We start from the raw sequence: 22,057 nt of genomic DNA, 5'->3' as shown, positions 1-22,057 counted from the left end.
GGAGAATTTTTTTTCAGAATAAGATAGAGCTCTGTCATATTTATCTGTGCCTACGCTTTATATTGCAGATGAATACTTAAGAAAGGACACTGCATGCATATATTTTAATTTAAAGATATTTCCTAATTCTCCAGTGTCATTCAGACTCATGCGCTTCCCTGTTACTTGCTTATGATAATCATAATTTGTGTGTCTATATGAAGATTTGTATTCTTTTAGCCTAAGGTAAACATGTTCAACAGCTTGGTTTTGGTTGGCATGCCTCCCTAGCTAAAATTAAGAAGGAAATTCTTGCAAATGCTCAGACACCGCTGAGTTATAATAAATTCCCATTAGAAAAGAATACTCACTCTCTTTCAAACAAACCTTAATTTTTTATGTATTTTTTAATACTAATATTAGTTGTGTATTGAATGGTTGTTTTTTCTTTTGAGAATGGCAGAATAAAGGGATTTACCGAACTCTCTGAAAATCTGAATGCTGCAGTAATATTCAGACCTTTTAAATAATTTATTGAGAGCACAGCCAACAATATGAAATTTTCATGTGTGAGTATCAAACAGGCAACCTCATAAACTTGAAAGGCATGAAAAATAAGGTTGTGCTTCAAAACAGAGGTCAACATTCTCAAGCTAAGGTAATAAATAAGTATTTTTAATGTGTTTTTAAGAAAAACCTTATGTTGGCATGTTTTGTAGGATCATGACAAAATCTGAATTCAATGCTTGCTAAGGAGATAAGTGTTTACTGAATAAGGGCACAGAACTCTTCCAACATAGATTTAGCTTTTGTTATGCACAAGGTGTTATCATCTCCAGAATATTTATCTTGATTAGCATATTTGACTGGTTTTTGCCTACACAAACTGCACCAGTGTCATTGGAAGTCTGTTGTTCCTATTCCCATGGATGTAATTAGGTGTCGGTGAAGAACTGTCCTTCTGTTCCTGTAATTCTACTGAAAAACTAGTTTCACATTGAAAGCTGAAAGGAGAATTTTTTTTGAAACTGATTTATATTTTAAAATCATCAAGCCGCTTTCAACATTTAAAGGGCTCAAAGCAGTGGCTTTTAGTTGGCTGCTCCAGAGAGGTTGCCTGTGGCCACTGGTACGATGCGCCACCTCTGCCCTGAGAGGAGCTTGGGCTCAGCTCCTGACCAGTGTCACACTTTGTAGGTCAGGATGTCTAGGAATGATCCTGGTGAGCTTCCCAGCTGTCACTGGAGCTCTAGGTAACAGAAATAATGTGTTATGACTGGCAAAATACATGTCATAATTATTTTAGTTCAGCCATCATTCACATACAGTTGCAGTGTATGTGGCTGGCTGTTATGTCATGCTACAAACTCTCATATTAACATTTTGTTGTGCAGAGGTGCATTTTAACAAATAATATGATGTGTTGAACTAGACCTATACGTGACCATCCTCATTAAGTCTTACAGAAAATAGTACTTAGACAGTCCTTGTTTTGGTTATAGCACGCAGTGTAAGTCAGTGTTTCCATTTTGACTGTTGCCAGCTTCTGCCAGACACCATTTTTAGAGACATCATAGCTGATGTATGCTTTTGTTAAATGGATTTTGCTTCACATCCAGATTATTCCTTTTACTGCCCCAACATCATTAATATTGTTCAGAGCTCTAAGAGCTATCAGATGGAGTATTAGTGTTTGCTGATATGCTTTGGAGCTCCTCAGTATTACAACAGTGCTTGTGCAGTTGCTAAGCATTGATGATATTGGCATAGCACCAGAATGAAGATAAAGATAGTCATTGACTCTGGTGTCCTTGAGTGAGCTCTGGGCATGGGGGTGCTACTCAGGCTCCCACTCTTCTGGGCAATAGTTGGACATATGAATAGATGTTGGGTAATTAAGTTACCCTCTGTGTGTAGTTCTCGGTGGGACTCATCTCAGTTGGGCGTCTTCAGAGCTGGCATCTAGAGCTGAGCTTTACAGTCTAGGCTCCCTTTACAGTTGGAGAGAAAAAGGCGTTTCTTGAGTGTGATTCATCTGGTCTGTTTTAGACATCTACATTAGGGTGAGATTTACAGGCTAAACAGGGTGACATAAATAGACATGATGTTCTCAGGAGCTTTATATAGCAGTAGCACATATTCACTGGTCCACTGACTGAAACCTCAATCTCCTCCTTCTTAACAAGGCTGTCCCTACACGGGAATAGAAAACAAGCCTTTCTCTGCGGCTGCCAATAGGAATTTTTCCAATACAGCATGCAGTGTTTGCAGCTCAGGGGCAGTGGTTGGACCACACTAACGGTGGGGTGTAATATGTTTTAGGATATTCACTTGGTAACTTCTAGCTTGAATCCTATTTCCTAAATGAGAGCCTTAATTACCCATCTGCTGGCTAAGAATCAGGCTGCCCTGGCAGTGGCTGGCCTGATCTCTCCTGTCAGCTCTCTGGGTTGTGCTGGTGTATTTGCTTTTTCCATGCCAGCTGGAATGAAGCACCTCACTGCTCAGCCTGGCCACGTTTCTGGTGGCTTTGGATATAGTCAGAAACAGATCTTCAGGTATTTATTGTCAGAGAAGTTTAAGCAAGGGATTTTGATGCATGAGAACTCAGGCTCTTCTGTCTGATTTTGGACTCACCTGTTTTGGACACCTGTGGCTGTTGACAGGTCTCAGCATTGAACTCTTCATTCCTGGAGAAATGTGGGCTCTGAAGCATCTCAGATGCTTTAAAGAATTTGACTAATCCTTTGTAGTTTAGGAATATAAGAATAAACTTTGCTCATATTGCTGCTGGTGTCATTAGCACTGTCTTGCTAGGAACGTTGAAAAGGATGTTGTAAGTGGTGTCTCTGCAAATAGTTCTTTCACAGGGCTGATAGGCTTCTCTGTGCATTGTTGACAAATGATGTCTCCATATATCATGTTACAGACATCTTGCCACACATCTGCAATCTGTTTTCAGTTCTCTGTTGCTTATTACCAATTTAGGGAAGAAATTGAGAGAAGGAGGTTTGATGGAATATTAGGAAGAACCACTGAAGCCAGTAAAGTACTGCAAAGCAATACCGGTCCTGATGTTAAGATGTTTAGAGGTGCAAAAGCAGCGCAATTTATTTCCCTCCTCCCCAACTCTGTTGGTAAGCGGAGCCATTGATGAGTCATCACAAGTCAGAGGTGCTGCTGAGTTTGCCATCAGTCCCACTGCCAAGGAAGGTTCACTGGGCTTCTGCTGGAACCTCAATGTGCTGCTGGGTAGGAAACCATTACATAAGTGGGAGCATTTTCTCACGTACGAGTTCTGTCACTCACCTATGTCTGTGCCTTTCGCCATGCAGAAATGACTTTTTTACTTTCTCCTACCTATATGGGGATAATCAGAACCAGTATAAGAATCCGATGGCTTTTCCTGCTTTTGTTTTTGCTGGATGGGGTGGAGCTCTGTGATTCACACTGTCCTTAGGTTCTGTCTAACTGAGTAACTGGATTTGGGTTACTTTTGAAGGCAAAGTATTCCTGTTGAGTAAAGGTTAGTTTAATGTCAGTACATCCGTCTCCGTCAATTTATTTAATTCCTTCATTTCTACTAATAAAGTTCTGAGGGGTATCTTTATCTGCATAAAGATTCTTTATTCTTGTAACAACATACACTCCACTATTTATTTACAAATGCCTTCATCGGCACACTGTTTGTAAGGCACACCTTGAAAACTCTACCTGAGTATAGATTGCTTGTCATTGCAATGTCTGAGCATTGTGCCTCTGAATAAGGCATCTGAGCTCATTCTCTTCTTCTGAGCAATTTCATCTGTAATTAATGTTTCAGAGGGCGGTCTGGTATTTTAAGGATCTGGGCTCAGTGTTGTCTGTGCCCCTCTAAGGCAGTATGATGTGTTGGGATGGGTTTACACTTGGGGCTGTGCTTGCTGTCAAACGAATCACAGAACTGTTGAGGCTGGAAGGGGCCTCTGGGCTTTGTGTGGTCCAATGCCAGCTTCACCAGGGCTGCTGTCTGATAGAAGGAACCCACTTGAGCAGGGAGGGAAACTCTTCTGCAAGCTGCACCAAGCTGCTGCCTTTTGCAGCCAGGAGAACATGAAGTACCACGTGTTCTTGTATGAGGTAGTAGCACATGATATACCAGGTGTTTTCAAGGAGGTGTGACCATAGCTTTTGCTAAATGCTAGGCAGAGAGGTGTTGCTTAGGAGTGCTGGCTGGAGAAGGTGTGTTAGATTTGGTGTGCCTGTTGTCACCCTTTTGGCATGCAATGTACCCAGTGCTTACAGGAGTGCCATGGGCAGAGTTTAGGAAAATGCTGGATCTCCAGTGAGGCAGTAGAAATGAGATTTGGAGGGGGGAGTGTCCTGCTGTTCTTGTCAGTGAATCCTTTAGCTTGCTCAGGAGCTTGTTCTTTTGAGCCCTTCAAGTGAGTCAGTGTCTGTACGCAAGCATGTGAGATAGGGTGGTTGTATGCCCTCAGGTTGCTTTCCCACTGCTGACTGCTGCAGGGGTGTCAAGCTCTGCTTGGCTCTACATGCTCTGTGGCATTGGCAGCTTTTGCTGGATTTGATGGAATTTGATGGAAGGTTTCCAACCATGACCCAGGTATGCAATAGTCTAATGTTACAGTATTACAAGAAAATAGTTTTGACCTTTCTAAGAACCATCTCCTTGCTTTCATGCAGGAAAGTCTCATTTTGGGAAGCATGTTGTTTGCCGTGATCCCATTTCTCATAGCATCTTGCTTTCTATTTTCTTCATGGACTAGAAAATAGCAGTTTTATACGTCATGCAGTAAAGTCTGTATGGCTTCACTCTCATAAGCAATATAGGGGACTACGAATATACTTGTCTTTTTTAAATCCATGTTTGAACTCTGTTAAATCTTACCTGTGCTGTTTTGTGTCATATCTGCATTGCACATCTATTCCTTTTTAAGCTTGGTGATTGTTATCAACAGGAGCTGCAAATTCAGTTGAATTTCTGTATATGTCAGCCCTCTCAAGTGGCATTTAGCTGATGTCAGAGACCAGCAAAATTCAGTACAACTTATCAGCACCATGTATCTTTTGGGATGATCCCCGTTGTCCACCTAGCACTTTTTCTGCCTTTACAGTTTAGATATCTTCTCTGTATTTCAAGTATTTAGAGAATCAAAATACAGCCACATCTTAGAACAGACGCTTGGTCCCTGAAGTGATCATAAGGCAAGTATGCAATTGCTTACACAGATTAATAGATTTCAATAGTACTATGTATTATGTGTAGCATGTAACACTGAAAAGGCAGCAAACGTGATGTTTGTAATAGCCTGTGCTTCTTAGAAATACCTGAAAATTATGGCAATTCAAACCTGCATTGTTTCTTCCACTGTGCTACTCCCTCCACCTGTGGTGCATTTCCAGCAGCCTCTCTGCCAACCCCCTTCCCCTGGCTGCTTCCAGAGCCATGTCAGCCCATGGCATTGCCTCTGGCAATGCTGCTGCCATCCCATGGGGCACCAAGCTCACGCTTGGCAGGAGCCGGCCACGGGAAGTGAGGAGTCTGCAGAAGGAAGGGGCTGCACTGCTTAACTCCCCCCACAATGAAATACCACCCTGCTGCTTCCCCAGAGGCAGGACTGGGTGTGCATGCTCACTTGGCTGGTGCATATGCCTTAAGGAGTGCACAGCAGTGTGTATGTGCTGAGTGTTGAGGGGGTGCATTCAGCAGTCTCCTACAGTGTGTGTGTGGGTAGGAATTTGGGCATGGGTCCTCACTATTCTCAGAAATACCATTCTCAGAAAAGGCTGTAAGGCCTCAGCCATTGTGCAGGAAGAAGGGCAGGGCATGGGAGCACCAGCTGATACTTGTGGTATTTCTCCTGAAATACTGCTGTTTTCATGGAGCTATTTTCTCAGCTTTTGTAGAATAAACTGAAGTCATCCACCTAGCCCATGTGTTCCTAACTGCATGATTCATGGACTGAACATTTTTTATCCATCATTAGAATAGTGGAATATCTGAAGTTGGAGATGGCCCATGAGAACTCCTTTCAACTCCTGGATCCACACAGGACCACACAAAATTCAAACCCTATATCTGAGGGTTTTATCCAAACACTCCTTGAACTCAAGCAGCTCTGGGCTGTGCCCACAGCGCTCTGGGGCAGGCCCTTTTCATTCAAGCACTGCTCATGTGATTTATGAGGTGGAGCAGCAGATAGCATGGCAGGCTGCCAGTCAATGTGAGAGTCGTTAATGCTTTGCTGTTGTATTTAATGATTATTTGTGTCCTTGGTCTCTTTGAGTCATGTGTGAGTCCCTGGAACTGAACCCAGGCCACAGTTACAGATCCCATCTTCTCCTTTCTTTCACCTTCTCTATGCTGCATTGTTTAGTCATAGTCCCCTCTTACCCATCACTTTTCAGTACTTCTCCAAAGAGTCTTCCCTTACTGTCTGCACTGGTCCCACTGTCACCACCATCCCTATCCCAGTTCACATGCTGTCCTCCTGCCCTCAGATCTGCTTTTGTGTTTCCTGACTTTAAGTTATATGGGACAGTGTTGGTCAAACCTTGGAGGCAACTTCAGTCTTGAGACATTTTGCACATTTTCCAGCTTTTTGAAGAGTGAGCTTCTGCTGAACTGGTATCTTCTCATTAGAAGGTTTAGACTTTTGATTAAGGTCCCTCCCTTTCCCAGTCTTTTTCCAACCAGCAGACATCACTTTCTGCTTTAAAACGCTAAGAAACTTCCAAGATAAAAACATGGTTGGAGCTGAAAGCTTCAGGAAGATCTCCTACTCCTACAAGGCAGCGTGGCCAGGCTGAAATATCTTTCACAGATATTTTTTTTCCAGCATCTGTTAATCAGCACTCAAATAAGAAAGTGTTCTGAGAGTTCTAATGAGGACAGAATCTCCAGAAATATTTAGATGCTAAAAATGAAAAGGCCTCTGTTGAGTATGTATGTACTCTGAATTTTGCCCTATGTATATAACTTGTCCTAACTTGGAGGACAGATCATGCACCGAGGCCCTACCTTTTCAACATGTCAGTTCCCAGCTTTGGGGAGAAGGAGCTGATGGGAATGAAGGACACTGCAATTTTTTCTATCTGGGGTAGCACAACCTGTTCCTCTAACCTCATCTCAGAAATGAAGTGTTTTGACTGAAGATTCTTCTTCAAGTTATTAAATTGGTATGAGGCAGACACCATTAAACATTATTTAAAACAACAACAACAACAACAAAGCTTGAAAGGATAAAACTGGCAGAGATCTCAGGATCTGAAAATAGAGCCTTATGACTGGAATTATCGGGTAACTGTTAAAGTAGTCATTATCAGTACCACCTCTGATATTTGCAGCATGCTGTTGCCTGATCTGAGCCTTGAGAACATCATTCACAGGAAGATTTTCTCAGTCCCCATCACTGGTTATGTGAGGGCAGCCATTTCACAGAGCTGCTTTTGGAGTCCTGTTTGGGGCTGCTGAAGCCGTGTGCCTGCAGGTGCTGCCGGATGGGCAGGGGGCTGTGCCAGCCATCTCCTGCCCACTGAGCACCCAGAGCCGGATGCTTCTCCAGATGTTGCCCCTCCATATGTTGTCCAAGGTCCAGGTGGGCATTGGCATCGCTCCTCGCTTCCAAAACACTGAATATTGGGGGTCAACTGCATACATTGTGAGCTGGGGTACAGGCAGAAATAACGCCTGGTGGAGGAGATCTCACAGGAATATTTCTGTGCATCTTAAAAGGGAAAAGAAAGAGCCCTCAGTCAAGCCCTACTCCCAGCATAAATCCACAGTCCTGTTGCTGGGCTGTGCATTAACACAGCTTTGCTGCTCTTAGTCATTAGCGCTTGGCACTGTGTGCGCTTTCTTTCATTTTATGGGAACCTGATGTATTTCACCACTGGATAGAGAGAAAAAAAATCATCATTGAGATTGTCAAGATTAATTTTTTTCTTCTTGAGGAACTATGAAATTATTCTGAAATGTATGACACGTGTATAATAACAGCCTAGTGCTCTGTTTTTAAAAACTGTGCTAGAGGCATTGTGTAGTTTCCCAGAGGCTTAATGAGGGAGCCATACTGTGTTGGAAATTTTTCAACAATAAAAATTGACCTATTACATGCTCATGTAAAATGAGGGCTGACAATCACACAAATATGTCCAAAATCAAATACAGGCATTGTAAAATATCACTTCTTTCCTGGAGAGAAACTGGTCACCTGTTCCCAGTAGGGTTTTGCATTATATCCTATTCAGTAAAGAATAAGATGCTTCCCCATGGGGAAACGAAATGGCAGCAAAGTACTGGCCCAGTGCCCTTCTATGAATGCTTTTTGCTGACTGTTTTGCCAAGTCTTCAGAAATAACGCATAGGCATATTTTTTTTTCAGCATATGTTTTGTCTTTTTGTTGCTTCAAAAGCACAGAGAGAAGAGAAAGGATTCTGCACTATTCACCCCTTCATCACTGAAGAAAGGAAGAATTCATTGTTTGCTTGTTTGATTTTCTTCTTCCCTCCATAATACATCTTTTATTTTCTAAAAGTCTAATTGCTTTTGCTGCTCTTTTAACATTCACCATAGAAGAGATGATTTTGTAAAAAGAAAATGGAGCATATGGCTCTGAAGCTGCTATCTGCTTTCAGGGGAGATGTACATAATAAAACACTGAAATTTGGAGTCATGGCCGCAAAAGTTTGGATTTGAGAATTATTCAGAATACCATCAAATAATAAAAAGAAGGAAGGAAAATATGAAGAGTTAAAGAATAAATTAAATGTGGTATATATTGCTCTTCTGATCGGAACATATTAAGGCGCCGTCAATGTTAGCGTGTACTGTAGATATGTAGTAGTAAATTTAAGCCAACCTGTAGCCTGGATGAAGCCCTGTATGAGTGTTTGGGCCAAGAAAAAGTTTTCCTGATGCATGTATTTCATTGTTTCTTGAATGCATATGTTCAAACCACAGCACTGTGAATCAGTTCCTCATCCAATCACCAGTGTGTGATGCTCCAGGGCACAGAGCAGTATGAGGAGGGGGCATATGATGTAGGGAGAGGTTGGAGTTTGCCAAAAATCCTGTCAGGCACTTATCTCTGTGTGTTAGGAGGAAAAATTGGGGGGGGGGGGGGGGGGGGAAAGAAAATGAAAATATGAAAGCAGAACCATGATGCCAAATAAGGTCTTGATGCATCTTTGGTGTACATGGCTCCAATTTGTGGGACACTTCTTCATCAGGGAAATGTTTTTGTGTGGATTTTCTTGAAAGTTCTTTGACCTTACTAATTTATATATTTTAACAAAAAATAATAAATCAGATAGGATAGGCCTCAGATTGGCAATGCAGTTTGTATGTATTTAAATCAATTTGGGTAAAGGTTTATAACAAATAATGTAGAAAATGATGATTTTAGATAGACAAAAGTCAAGAGGAAAAGAGAAGATAATGTACGTAATTGTAAAGCTACCCCATCCTTGTTTTGTGTAAATATTCCTAGTTTTGAGGTAAATAGAATGTGAGAAACATCATAAATAATTATGGATGGGAGATTATTACAATGTGAAAAAGGTTGTGTGCCGCTGAGGGAAGTCAGAGAAGTCATTCTGGCCATAGAGAATATTGTCTTTATATTTTGGGAAAATCCATCACTTAATAATTCAGATATTTCCAGGATGGAACTACTGAGGCTGGTGGTATGTGTACAGCTACATGACATGAAAGACAGTGAGATAAAAACGTGAGAATTAGTGTTTACAAGAAATAAATAGGTATTGCAAGCACTGTCAGTTTTAACAAGGAATATCTGTTGTTGCTTGTGGATGTTATCTGGATTATTACTTTACTGTTACTATATAAGAATTTCTTTGAAATACATTTGTGTTATTTAAATGCATATAATTTATAATGATTAAGCTTCTCAAATAACTTATGCGTTCAATCTCATGTTTGATAACAATATCAGTAACAAGCCAATCCAATTTAAAAGCTTTTACTATAATTTAACATCTTGACAATTGCTTATAATCCATATGTTACAATGATGTTTTACTAACTTATTGTGCAATTAGTCTATATGTTATATTTAGCTTATACTGTAGTTTTTGCTCCTAGCAAAGGGAGCTTCCCCGACAGAGATGGCCGACACCACCCTCCAGATATTCAGATGCTGTTGTAATGCTCAATTTGTGCCTGATTCCTGCTGTAGATGATTACTGGTACATGACTTATGATTCATTTAGGAACAGAAGCTGACTCAAGCACCAATAAACGCCTATCGTTTACCTCTAAAACAGTCAATTTTCTTTAAGTAAACCCCAAGGAAGTTGCAAAAGTGCATACTGAAATGTGGTACTCACAGCTTGAATGCTGAGCAAGTTGTTTGGGAAAATTACATGGAAAAGCCAATTTAAAGTCACTGAAGTGTCGTAAGTATTGAGAGAAATAGGCAAATTTGCTGTTCAAAAAGTGTAGCCGGTATCTAATTCAATGACAAGAGTCTCTTCACAGTAAGATTTAAAATAGTACTTGTAAATAATTACACGTATTTTATTTCTCTCGTTCCAGTGACTATTTCGACAAGTACCTTCTTTGATGGCTTACTGGTGACTGGGCTCTACACCTCTACCAGTGTTCAGGCTTCCCAGAGCGTTGGTGGTTCCAGTGCTTTTGGATTTGGTAAGTCTGAAGTAATTCATGATCTGCAGCCAAAGATAATGAATGCCTGATCATCCAGAGTTTATCAGTAACAACACAATTACTGACACAAGTTAATTTAGACTCAGTAATCAAGAATACATGAAAGCCAGCTATAGCTAGTGAGGTAAGTATCCAAGTTGGCTCTTAAGCATTTTTGCTTGTATTTCTTTCTCTACTTTCTCCATCTTTGGTCAACTCTGGTACTGACCAAATTATGATAATTTTAGGAGACAAAATTTCAGCAGCTGTTGTGTGCAGAACAGTCTAACTAAATGGAGTGACGTTTGGTATAAACTTAAACATTTACCTCCAGTTGTCTAACTATTGAACTGCAAAAGTGATTCAGCTTAATGTCAATTTACTTTTTCCACTCACTTAAGAATAGTGTCTTACTTCAAACCAGAATACTGACCAATGTATTTTGTATAACCAAATATTTTCTGTGTGGAAAAAACAGTCATAGTACAAGAGGTAGGAAGGATTTTTTGTGGTACAATTATACACTTCAAGTCCTGTTCAGTGGCAGAAGAAAGGCCAGCTGCATTAGGGACAACTGCTTTGAAAACTCTCTTCTGAATTTCTGCAAGTTATCTGCCACTAGATATTCTGTAGACAAGTCGTTATTTGGTAGTAGTTTTTATTAGCCCCACAGAGCTGTTATCATCTATGCTGAAGGAGGAATGCAACATCAAAATATCTAGACTGCATGTTTTCACCTTCTACTTTGGTCTTCTTGTCTGGATGATACTTAATGATACCCAGTAGTGATAATCCTTCATTGTAATTTTCTTTGTAACAATTCATATAAAACTTTCTAGGGCCTGAGCGTCATACATCAGATGTACACCTCCTTGTAAATGAAATAGTGTGATGTAAGTGAGCTCGTGTTACAAGTAGCACATTATTTAAAAATGTGAAGAATAGCTTGAGAAGGGCTCTGCCCTGGCAAATGCAACATTTTAAATAAAAATCTCAGTTGTTTTTTTTTTGTCACTAGCTCCTGTGCTTACATATATATTGAAAAAAATGGTCTGAAGGTTTCAGAAGAGCTTATGCTCTTGTGTGTGTCTTTGCAGACACAGTAAGAAATAAACAGTGAAGGAAAGATGGCAACAGCTTTTGAATTTAAATTTCTATGCATGTACAATGCATGATGTACTGATGGCTCCCAGCATGGAAAACTACGCTCTGCAGTGAGAGCTGAGAAGGCTGGCCTCTTCCAAAGAACATTCAACACACATATGATCTGCATTTAAAATAGTCTGGTAGTTCAAAAGTTGACAATATTTTAAAAGCTACAATTTGCATTAGAAAGAGAGGGTAGTTTCCACCGTATGTAGCAAGTAGTTTAATATACTAATAGGTAGAAATGGCATTGTTTCATTTTCTGACACAAACATAAAGTACTTTTTAAAGAAAGCCTGGATCCATCTGTTGTGTCATCATTTCTAATTAGCAAAGAAGCAGCTCCTCCTTTCCAGCAAGTGGTCATGATGTTCAGGTTAGATTCAGCTTGCTGGAAATGATTTTTTTTTTTTTTTTATTTTATTTTTCTAAAGCTGATAACTGTGTAAGATTCAGAAATCAGAAGTGAAAGATTTATGTGGCTTAGCATGGAGTTGGGGGGTGGGCTAAGATGGGTCTTTAAAAGTACGAGGATGGCAGTACTCTGAAATTGGGTTGATAGTAGCTGCTTACAGTGTAAGGAAGAAAATTTTTTCTCCACTGCAAAAAACAGCACTGGAATGCTCCTGTCCACATTACTCAGGAGGTCACATGAGATTATCATCACATTCCAGTCTCTCTCCACTCTATGAAGTCTTCCCAACATACACAGATCTGTTCTTTTTTCCCTTAAGTAGCTACAATTATCTTTTAATTACCTTATTTAGGAATTCACTTAATGGAGACACAATCACTCTCAGTTAACACAGTTAGTTAAACACATCAAGAATCTTTGAAGAAAAATGATAAAATGTTAATACCAGCATGTTTAATTATAAAGGTTGGGATTTTTTTTCTTTTTCATTAAATATTATGTAGTCAAAGAAATAGTCCTTGGCTTCCTCTGGAGGATTATACTAACATGAAACTTCCTGAAATATTTATTTGGGAAACTTTCTAACAACTCTTCTAGGGGGAAGTGAGTCAGCTTTTGGGGGATGGAACTTAAAAGTTGTCTTAATTATTCATTTTTTGTCCCAAGCTATACCATTATCTGGGTTCAGACAAAGGTAAAACTAAAATTGTAAAGCTAAAAGTGGAACCAGGATAAATCATAAATACATACCGGAAACCTCACCAGCCAAGCTGTGATGATATTTAGCAAAGAAATGATTCTTAAATCTAACTTCTAAGAACAGTATATCTATGTATGACCTCTTTGATAAAATAAATATCCAAAATGACAGCTCTCTGGTATCATTTCCACTCTCATGTCCTGATCAGTGGGGTGTGTATCAGGGACTCGTTGCCATGTCCTTAAGTGTTGCCCTTAAGGCTTAATTCCTGCTCATTACCTCCATCTTTTGTAAGCCAAATCCTTGCTGATACCCTCACCCCAGCTTTCCCTGAGACATTTTGGAGGAACTCTCCACTCCTGTGCACTCTTCTTTGGATTCTGAGGGCCCTTGCTGATGTTTTGCCTCCTTTCTACTGCATGGGATGTGTGGTAGCTGCACTGGGGGCTTACCAGCCCACCAAGGCTACTCTACCACATGGCTGGGATGTCCATATGGTCACTGCCAGACTTTTTGCAAAACTATTATAGAAAAGTAGGAAAGAGCAGCAATTGAAAACATGCTGGAAAGCTCCAAATGCAGAATGATGGCTTGCAAATGAGATTAAAGCGCAGTGGTGCTGAGGATCAGTAGAGGGATCTAGCCTGGATAATTGCAAGAATGCATCTGGGTTCCTCCAAAACTATGTGCACTTTAAGGCAAGGAGCACAGCATCATTTCTTCTACTCAGGGAGAAGATTACAGCCTAACCCCTCAGCTGAGAACCCAAATCTGTCATTGTTACAGAAAATATAAGCCTGTGTAGTTAAGCCAAAATATAAATCTAATTTTATGTGAAATCATAACTGAGCATTACACTGATGTTTACATTTTAGTTAGTGTAGAATAAACAAGTAATTTTATAATAGCACTCATATAAACTGTAACCTTTTAAGCTTAATTTAAAAGGACCTTTAGACTGTATGCAGGTTCTGTGATTTGTGGTAGAGACAGTGGATTCAGAGCTCTCCCTGCTCTGGAAAGCATTGCCACGGGCCTAATTGACTAACAGAAAGATTTGGGCTTATTTTCTGCACAAGTTTACACCATTTGTAAGTTACTACCTTTTAAAACAGATGTCTCCTATCTAAACCAAGATCATAAACTGCTGATGGATTTTAGGTTTTGTTAATTCTTCAGTCTACTAAGTAAGAGTCTATGAAAGCGATGTTATCTGGAAACATTTTAGGGCCTGAACAAGAGAATTCCATGTGCTAGGAAACAAACAAAAAAGAGCATATGAAAGATCATTCTTTAAATATTATACTGTATTTTTTCCTGTTTTGCAATTCCTTGCTTCTGTATTATGAAGTTCATCACAAATTCTGTAAGTAATACCTTGAGTCTCTGGAATTGTTTTTCTTGTTTTGTTTTAATTTAAAAGAGTTACAAATATTCCTTAAAGTATGTTGAGAAATAAATGTCCTAGAAGAATTCCTGGGAAGAACAATCATCATAAATAATTTCTTGCTATTACATTCTATCTTATAGAAAAGCATATTCTGTTTCTTCTAAATTACTCTGTTGCCTTTTGACAGGATTAAGGTAGTCTTCTGACTGGTATTTTGGTTATGTACATGTTTGCATTGCAGTCCAAAACCAAAAGCCCTTTAAGATTTTTTTTGCTGAAGAATCTCTGTGATTTGGTTCACGTGACACATGCAGTCTTAGGGCAGATTTACTGCAGGTGGGAGTCATCAGCAGTGCTGCCAATTTTATCCCTGGAGAAATAAGGGCAATGGGGTACTTAGGTGGCTGAAGGGCATTTGCACTGCTGTCTCCATGAAAGCATCAGGATGTGCTGTGGCTGTGCCAGTCAGTGGTAGATGGGTCCAGAGCAAGCACTGAAGGTGTCAGGGGTGCCCATGCTCTCCCTCTGCTCCTGCACTGGTTACATGGTTTTGAGCCTCTGGTGGCTTGTTTTTGGCATCAGTTTATGCTCACACACTGTTGGGTCTGGGGTAATGTTTTGCTTTCAGATTTTGACAGATAAAAGAAAATATCCCCTGCTAACATTATGAGAGAGAAAAAGACCAACTGTTGGATTTTTCTTGTTAGGTGAGCCTACCAAGCTGCTCAGTCTTTGCCTCTCCTTGCTTATCCGCAGCTTTAAAAAGTAAGGAATAATCAGCAAATACCAGTTCTTGAGAAAAAGTTTTCAGTTACATACTTACAACTGCTCTTGAAGTGCACTTCTGTAACATGCTGAAATTGCTGTGGATCCCTGATTTACTTTGTGACAAGCCAAATGGGCTCCCAGACCCTCCCTTCACACCGGAGATACTTGCCAGAAACCAAACAGATGGTAAACTAGGAAGAAATGACCCTTGGCATTCTCATTAGAACAGTTGGGGAAGTTTTAATAGGCCCCGATTTGCCTTGTGCTGTATCTAATACCCTTTGAACTGCCACTTTTTCTTTCCAGTTTGTTACAAGTCAACTACTGCCATGTATATTTTAATAGGGATTATCAAATACAATTTGCCCAGAAGTTGTACCAGCCCTCTGCTGCTAATTAGCAAAGTTTAAATAATCACTGAGTTCTGGAATAATTGGAAAGAAACACTGTTTTCCTTGCCAATGCATAATTACCAATTAACAGGGAGATAAAATATCTGTATAGTACTCATATCTTGGAGAATTTGTTAACAGTCAATTAAATAGTGAGTTAGTGCCAAGCTGACATTGGTCAAGAAAGTTTACGTTTCAGTTTAATTTCGTGGTACTCCCCTCTGCCAAGAGTATGAAGCAAAGCCATAATGAAACTTTCAAAGTTTGTCTAGCGAGATATTTAATTACTGTTTAAATGCATTTATGGCCAAAAAAAAAAAAAAGTTTCAGTTTTCTTAATGTATTTATGTTACCATGGTAAAAGCAGTCATTGCTGCTCACCTGACAAGGAAGTGTCCATCTGTTGAAGAGGAAGATTCCCTACGTGTACCTGGATGAGGCAGAAGAAATGCCCTGTGGGTAGAGGATCATGATAGCCAGAAAGGCAGTTTCTGCAGAAAATGCTTTAATTGTCCTAGTATGAGTTTAGTGCCACCCAGTTCGATCACCTGAGCACCATCATCCATTTCTGTAAGTACTCTTGTACTCGCCAATTCCCTGCCATGGAAGCAATAGCTCAGCCATGCCTCTTGGACATCAAAATCCAATTTACCTAATCGGCTGAGAAGCCCTGAGTTATTCTGCAATTTAACATACATAAAATTGAATTATGGTGTCTGCTCCGTGATTTATTTCAAACATCCTTGGAACATTATGAAGATGACAGTAAAATAATTCAAGGTTTTAACCTCACAAATATACCTGCTGCTCTTATTAGTAGTGACATGGTCAAAGTGGCCAAGCTAGAAAAGGAGAATGAGCCTATATAAAATGTGATGATACATGTAACACTGTTTATATTTGTGGTTGCAAGTGGAATTTAATACTACAAGTACCACTTAATGCTTGCAAATAGGGAGACAGGTGAACACTGCAGTGGAGGCAGAGGGAAATCTTACAGCCCGGTACTGCTTTTCAATGGGCATCTGTACTTTTTAAATAAGAAAATGCCTTTAAAGACAGTTTTACATTGCCAAAACTAAATTGCTAATTGATATGTTGAGGCTGGTCCAATTCAGCAAGTACATTTACTCAGCAGTAATGGCTTTTCAGGTCTTATATACATCTGTTTGTCTCCCCTGAGGTGGCTAGAAAATTGTAAGGGAAGAATTCAGAGGATCGTTGAATTTTAATGGATTTTTTTTTTTATTATTGCATTTTAGTTTTTAATAAAATGCAAGTAGTAAAAAACCAACATAAAACTTTGTGAAGTAATCAGTTTTAGGGCTGCCCCACATCCCTAAGAGAATTCTGATCATGGTAAAGTATGGATTGCCTTAAAAATAATCTGTCAGGTTGGGGATTTTTATCTATTATAATACCTATTGAAAACTGTAACTAATGCTTTTCAGGGTGTACAAATTTTAGCTCTTGTTAATAACATAAAATATATTCTTTTAAATAAGTATACATTCATGCACACATTTTTCCATACGTAATTCTTTCTCCTTATTTCATCATAACTTCATGTACCATCTTCATTTGGTGCATTTTGAAGGTTGTGAGTCACCATGTTCTGAATTTCTCTCTCTCTATATATATATATTTTTTACTCTCTCTATATATATATATTTAAACAAACAACTGCACATATGATGCTGCTTGTGGCTTTACCTCCATTAAATTAATAGCAATGATTAAGGCTTCCAGTATCCTGCAGTTTCAGTATCATCTTAAGAGATCTGTGGTCTGTCTTTTGGAGATCTCCCATGCTGCACAGCAATTTGTGTGATGACAAGGCCCAGTTAATTTCTGCATTATCAGCCCTTACATGTCAAACTTGGCACCAGACAAATGGGAAAGGTTGGGGTAGTGACTGCATGGGAACATTTTCTGAAGGTGAAAGATGTTCAGAGTTCCTGGACTGGGATAAAAGTAAAGCTGAGGAGCCCTGTGCAGCTCCCAACTGTTAAACCACACCTAACCCTCAGTGTAGGTAGCATTCAGGCCTCTGAATCTTAGAGATCAAATCAACTTGCCTGCTTTCATGAGTGACCTCAGAAATAAGACACTTCTGGTCTAGCTTGAGCCTGTAAGTGCACATGGCAATCTAAAATACAATTGCTTTGAGAGCTATGTTCAGCTGGATTGATAGGTTGGAGTTGGCAATTCTTAATAACAGAGAAGTATCTGTAATAAAGTAGGGGGAAAAGGTCATCGCCTAGCAATTCAGGGCCATCTTAAAACAGCATTGTGTGTGAGTATGCCTCAAGAATATATCAAGCAAATATTCCTGAGACTGCATGAACATCACCCTGCTAACATGCCTTGTTTGTGTTATTTCTTGTCCCATGCCCCTTTATGTGATGTCTGGCTATCATGTGTTGTGTTGCTACAATCAGCTGGAGTCCCCTCTCCTGACTCCCCTGTTGTGCCAGGACTATTATTGTCCCTATATTTTGTGTTTATTGGGAAGTGATCACGTATTCAAGCTGAAATTACGGGGTTCTTGGACTTCATCAATTAAGATGCATTGAAGCCTCTTGTAAATGTGAAATGATATTGGGAAATGGTTATTTCTGTAATTCTGAAGACAAGTTTGTAAACTAATTTCTGGCATATTATGGCAAACAAATGTTGTCATCAGAATGCTTTCCCCATAGCTGCCAACATGTTTTATTTGGAAGTGGAATTGATGAGGATTACAGGAAAATGGAGATGGAACCTTCATGTTCTAGTTTGTGTTTATCACCTCTTGTCCTGTCACTGGGAACCACTAGAAAAGGCCTGGCTCTGTCCTCCTTGCACCCTCCCTTCAGGTCATGAAGGTCCTGTGCCTTCCCTTCTCCAGGCTGAATTGACTCCACTCTCTCAGCCTTTCTCACAGAAGAGGTGCTCCAATTTCTTCATCATCTTCATGGTCCTTCATTGGACTCTGCGTTTCTCCTTACTGAATTTCACAAGGCTGCATCAGCCTTGTGGTTTCCCCCTTTCTGCTGAGGACCCTCTGGATGGCAGCACAACTTTGGCATGTCAGACGGTCCTACAAGTTCTATGTCATTTATGAACTTGCACAAGGCAGAACATTATACCTTTGCATTGGCACAAGGTCACTCTCATAGCTTGTCCCACAACATAACAAGAGTTTACCATGACACAACAATGTTGCAGTACATTGCAGAAGATGGAAAATTCAAGGATAGATTGAAGTGAAAATTACCAAAAGTCAAGCCAGGCACCTTACTTTGTCAGGTTATTAGAAGGAGAAAGAAAAAATAACCTTTTTTTTTTTTTTTAAACAAAACATGTTCACATTTTGTTAGCTTACCTACTGATTGCTTTTAAATACTTCGATGAACTCTTAGACTCCTCTCATATGAACACCAACTTTTGCTTGTAAAAAGAAATGATGATCTTTAACTTAATAATTTTAAGATGTTTGTCTCACTCCAATTTATAGCAGGGAGAGGAGGTTCTTTTAATATATGTGTACCTGATGGCAAGGTTAAGACACAGTGGGTCAAATGTCACCCCGACCAGTTTATTACAAATCCTAGTTGCTTAGGGAGATGGGGGAGGGAAGTCAGGCAATAGAAAAGAGATAGAAAACAGAAGCAAGGAGTCTTTGTAGAAAGCAAGAGAAATAGTCACCACTGTGGGTCCAGCGTGACTCATAGTGCATCTGTTGATCTCAGGAACTCATCACTGCTTGAAATGGGAGAAAGCTTTGCAGCAAGCAGACCAGAGGGGGTTCTTCTGAAGAGGTTTGAAGAAACATTTGTCAAGCAAATTGACATACTGTAATCCTGCCCCCAGTTAGGAAAGATAAGGCAGTTATTAAAATCTAGGGCAGGCTATAACTGAAGCATTTTTCTTCAAAAACCCAACCCTAAGCTGTTGAATGCCTGCAGAAAACAAACGTTAGGAGAAATAGGATCAATACATAAATATAGCATTGTGGGACGGTAAAGATATTTTGCAGGTGCTTGAGAATGGCTTGTTTTTTGGTTTTGTTTTTTTATTTTTTGTTTTTTTGTTTTGTTTTGTTGGTTTTTTTTAATCATATCAAATTAAATAGCAGAGTGTTGAAAGATCTTCTGGTGTTTTGGGAACTCATAGTCTAAGCACTCTAGTTGTGTTCTACTTTATTTAAAACTGATTAAATAATTACTTGGTAATGATACTTTGCTAACATTACTGGAAATAATGAATCTTTTAAAAGTAGCAGTTTATTCATAAAGTCAGTTTTTTGCTTTTCTAACACTGATATTTGTTATATGCTTGTTTCTGGACAAAAAACTGACACAAATATGTTGTGACATTAGAGTCATACTCCAGTTGTATGGCATCGTAGTCACCTTGACGTCCTGTGACATGCTGAAAAGATGAGGTAATTATCGGAAGATTGAATCAATAAATACTGACAGCAATAGCTGTTAAGAAGAATGTAAGTGTTAATGAGGTATAGAGTAAAAAAACCAACAGCTAAGAGTTGTTTTATTCTGCAAGTCTTAATTTTTAGAAAGACTAAGCTTAATTTTTTAATTTTGATGTGAATGGTGGATCTGTTGAAATATTTCATCTGCTTGCTCAGCACATACAAAAGGACTCATTATTTTCTCTCTAGAAATGAAACTTTACTAGATTGCGTAATAAAGGTCTTGATTAAGACACTTCCTTGTTAACTACCTATTTAAATTTATCACTGAAGATGTAATAAATGGTATCAGAGGGACTGGTGAGCACACAGTAGTTATAATTCAGTCATTCAGGCAGCTCTGTCAAAATATTTGCTTACGAAGGCAAAGATGTAATGAACTCTTTAAAAACCTTCAGTCATAATTTGCCAGAGTCCAACCAAAATAAACTCGGATGTACAATACAGAAGAAAGTTGCTTCAGCTGCAGTTTTCTCTAGGATTATGAAAGAGATGCATGGTAGCTTCTAATTGAAGTTTGGCTGAAGATTTTGCATGAATATGAAATTTCTTTCATTTCTTTCTTTCTTTCTTTCTTTCTTTCTTTCTTTCTTTCTTTCTTTCTTTCTTTCTTTCTTTCTTTCTTTCTTTCTTTCTTTCTTTCTTTCTTTCTTTCTTTCTTTTTTAATTTATCCTAAATAAATATTTCTGGAAGACTTTATTATTACAAGTTCACATTTTTAAAGCCAGGATTATTTTTAAGATTTTCTTCTGTATTTTACTCATAGAGGGATCTTCTCATTCAGTTCAGAGGATCCCTTCGTTCAGTACTTTTGTGTAGGGGATTTGGGTGACTGGCTGGAAGCTGAGGCATTCACACACGGATGTGCCTTAAAGTTCCCTATTTTCCAGTGGCTGACACTGACATGCAAAGTACTTCTGAAGGTCTAATTTTCTGACACTAGCTGCTATTCATTCAAAGGAATGTTGAAAGACATCTGTCATATTTAGTTATGACAGGGAGTTGTGGCAAACAGCTGAGCTGGCTCCCCCTAGCTGCCTTTCTTCACTGGGGACAGAAATGGGCATTCTGGGGACATTTGTCATATTACCCTGCAGTGGCCATCTAAACTAGACAGATGATTTATCTCCAAGTCATTATTTTTTGCCACTGATTTCAGTAGATCAGTAGAACACAGTGATCTCCTGTGTTTTAGTGAGCAGCACCAGAAAACCTTGAATTTGTGCCATAGTTCCTTCTTTACTTGACAGAATGATGTATGACCATAAAACACATGAAGCACTGGGAATGCAAATGCTGTAAGGGCAAATATACAGTTTGGTATTGGTCATATTGTTCATTCTTGGACTAGCTGTGCTTGGTGAAGCAAGCTCTTGTTCTTTAGGGCCAACAGAGCAGTGTGTTACAGAGCTGACCAACTACTGAAGCAGTTGAGTTGGTGGACAGCTTCGCTTGAGGACAAAATTGTAGTCTCTTTGTGTGGAAAAAAAGTTAGCTAGATTCAGTGAACATGAAGGGATGGAACAGATTGGCTTGCAGAGTCTGAGGGACTCCATAATGTTAATAATTTTGTTACAGACAATTTTGATTTATTGGCATGTGAAGCATCTGAAGTTTAAGTAAAAATACAAATTGGGGTATTCCTTCAATAACTGACCTTTGAAGATCTTAACTGTCCTCATTAGAGATGTGTAAAATTTGTCAGAAGTGAGCAATAGTTTGGGGAAATAATAAACAAACAAACAAACAAACAAATAAATAAATAAAGCTGTTACAATCAACTTTGATTATGAGAATATTAAAAGTTTAATACACGTAAATTTATGGCACAGTATGTCTGGCCCATAGCAGAGAACTTCTTTCTACCAAAATTACTGCAGCTAATATCCAAAGCATAAATCTACCAACAAGCCAGAAGAAATGGTATGTGTTGTTTGTCCTTGAAGTAAAATATTTACAAGGCGCTACAGCTGGTTATTTCCCTTACCTTTTCATATGACTGAGCTTTATGACATCATCATTTGCCAGTAATATATGGAGACTGATATTGTGCACTTATGAAAAATTGTTTCAGGAATCATGTTAATAGTTCCAACATATATTTAGTTAAATGGAAAGC

General features: G+C 39.1%; 1 protein-coding gene across 2 annotated transcripts in view; it reads left to right on the top strand.

Moving 5' to 3' along the window:
* RELN (reelin) overlaps positions 1 to 22,057 on the top strand; it is a 250,801-nt gene that overhangs the window by 29,691 nt on the left and 199,053 nt on the right. For both annotated transcript variants that reach the window (XM_015884323.3, XM_085513256.1), the window contains exon 2: positions 10,539 to 10,649. In XM_015884323.3, the coding sequence (XP_015739809.2) occupies positions 10,539 to 10,649 (111 nt within the window). The remainder of the gene's footprint in view (positions 1 to 10,538; positions 10,650 to 22,057) is intronic.

This window comes from Coturnix japonica, chromosome 1 (genome assembly GCF_054131305.1).
Source record: "Coturnix japonica strain WE chromosome 1, WE-NBRP24, whole genome shotgun sequence".
NCBI lineage: Eukaryota > Metazoa > Chordata > Aves > Galliformes > Phasianidae > Coturnix > Coturnix japonica.
Note: the sequence above shows the minus strand (reverse complement) of the source record. Positions and strands in the feature narration are given on the sequence as shown.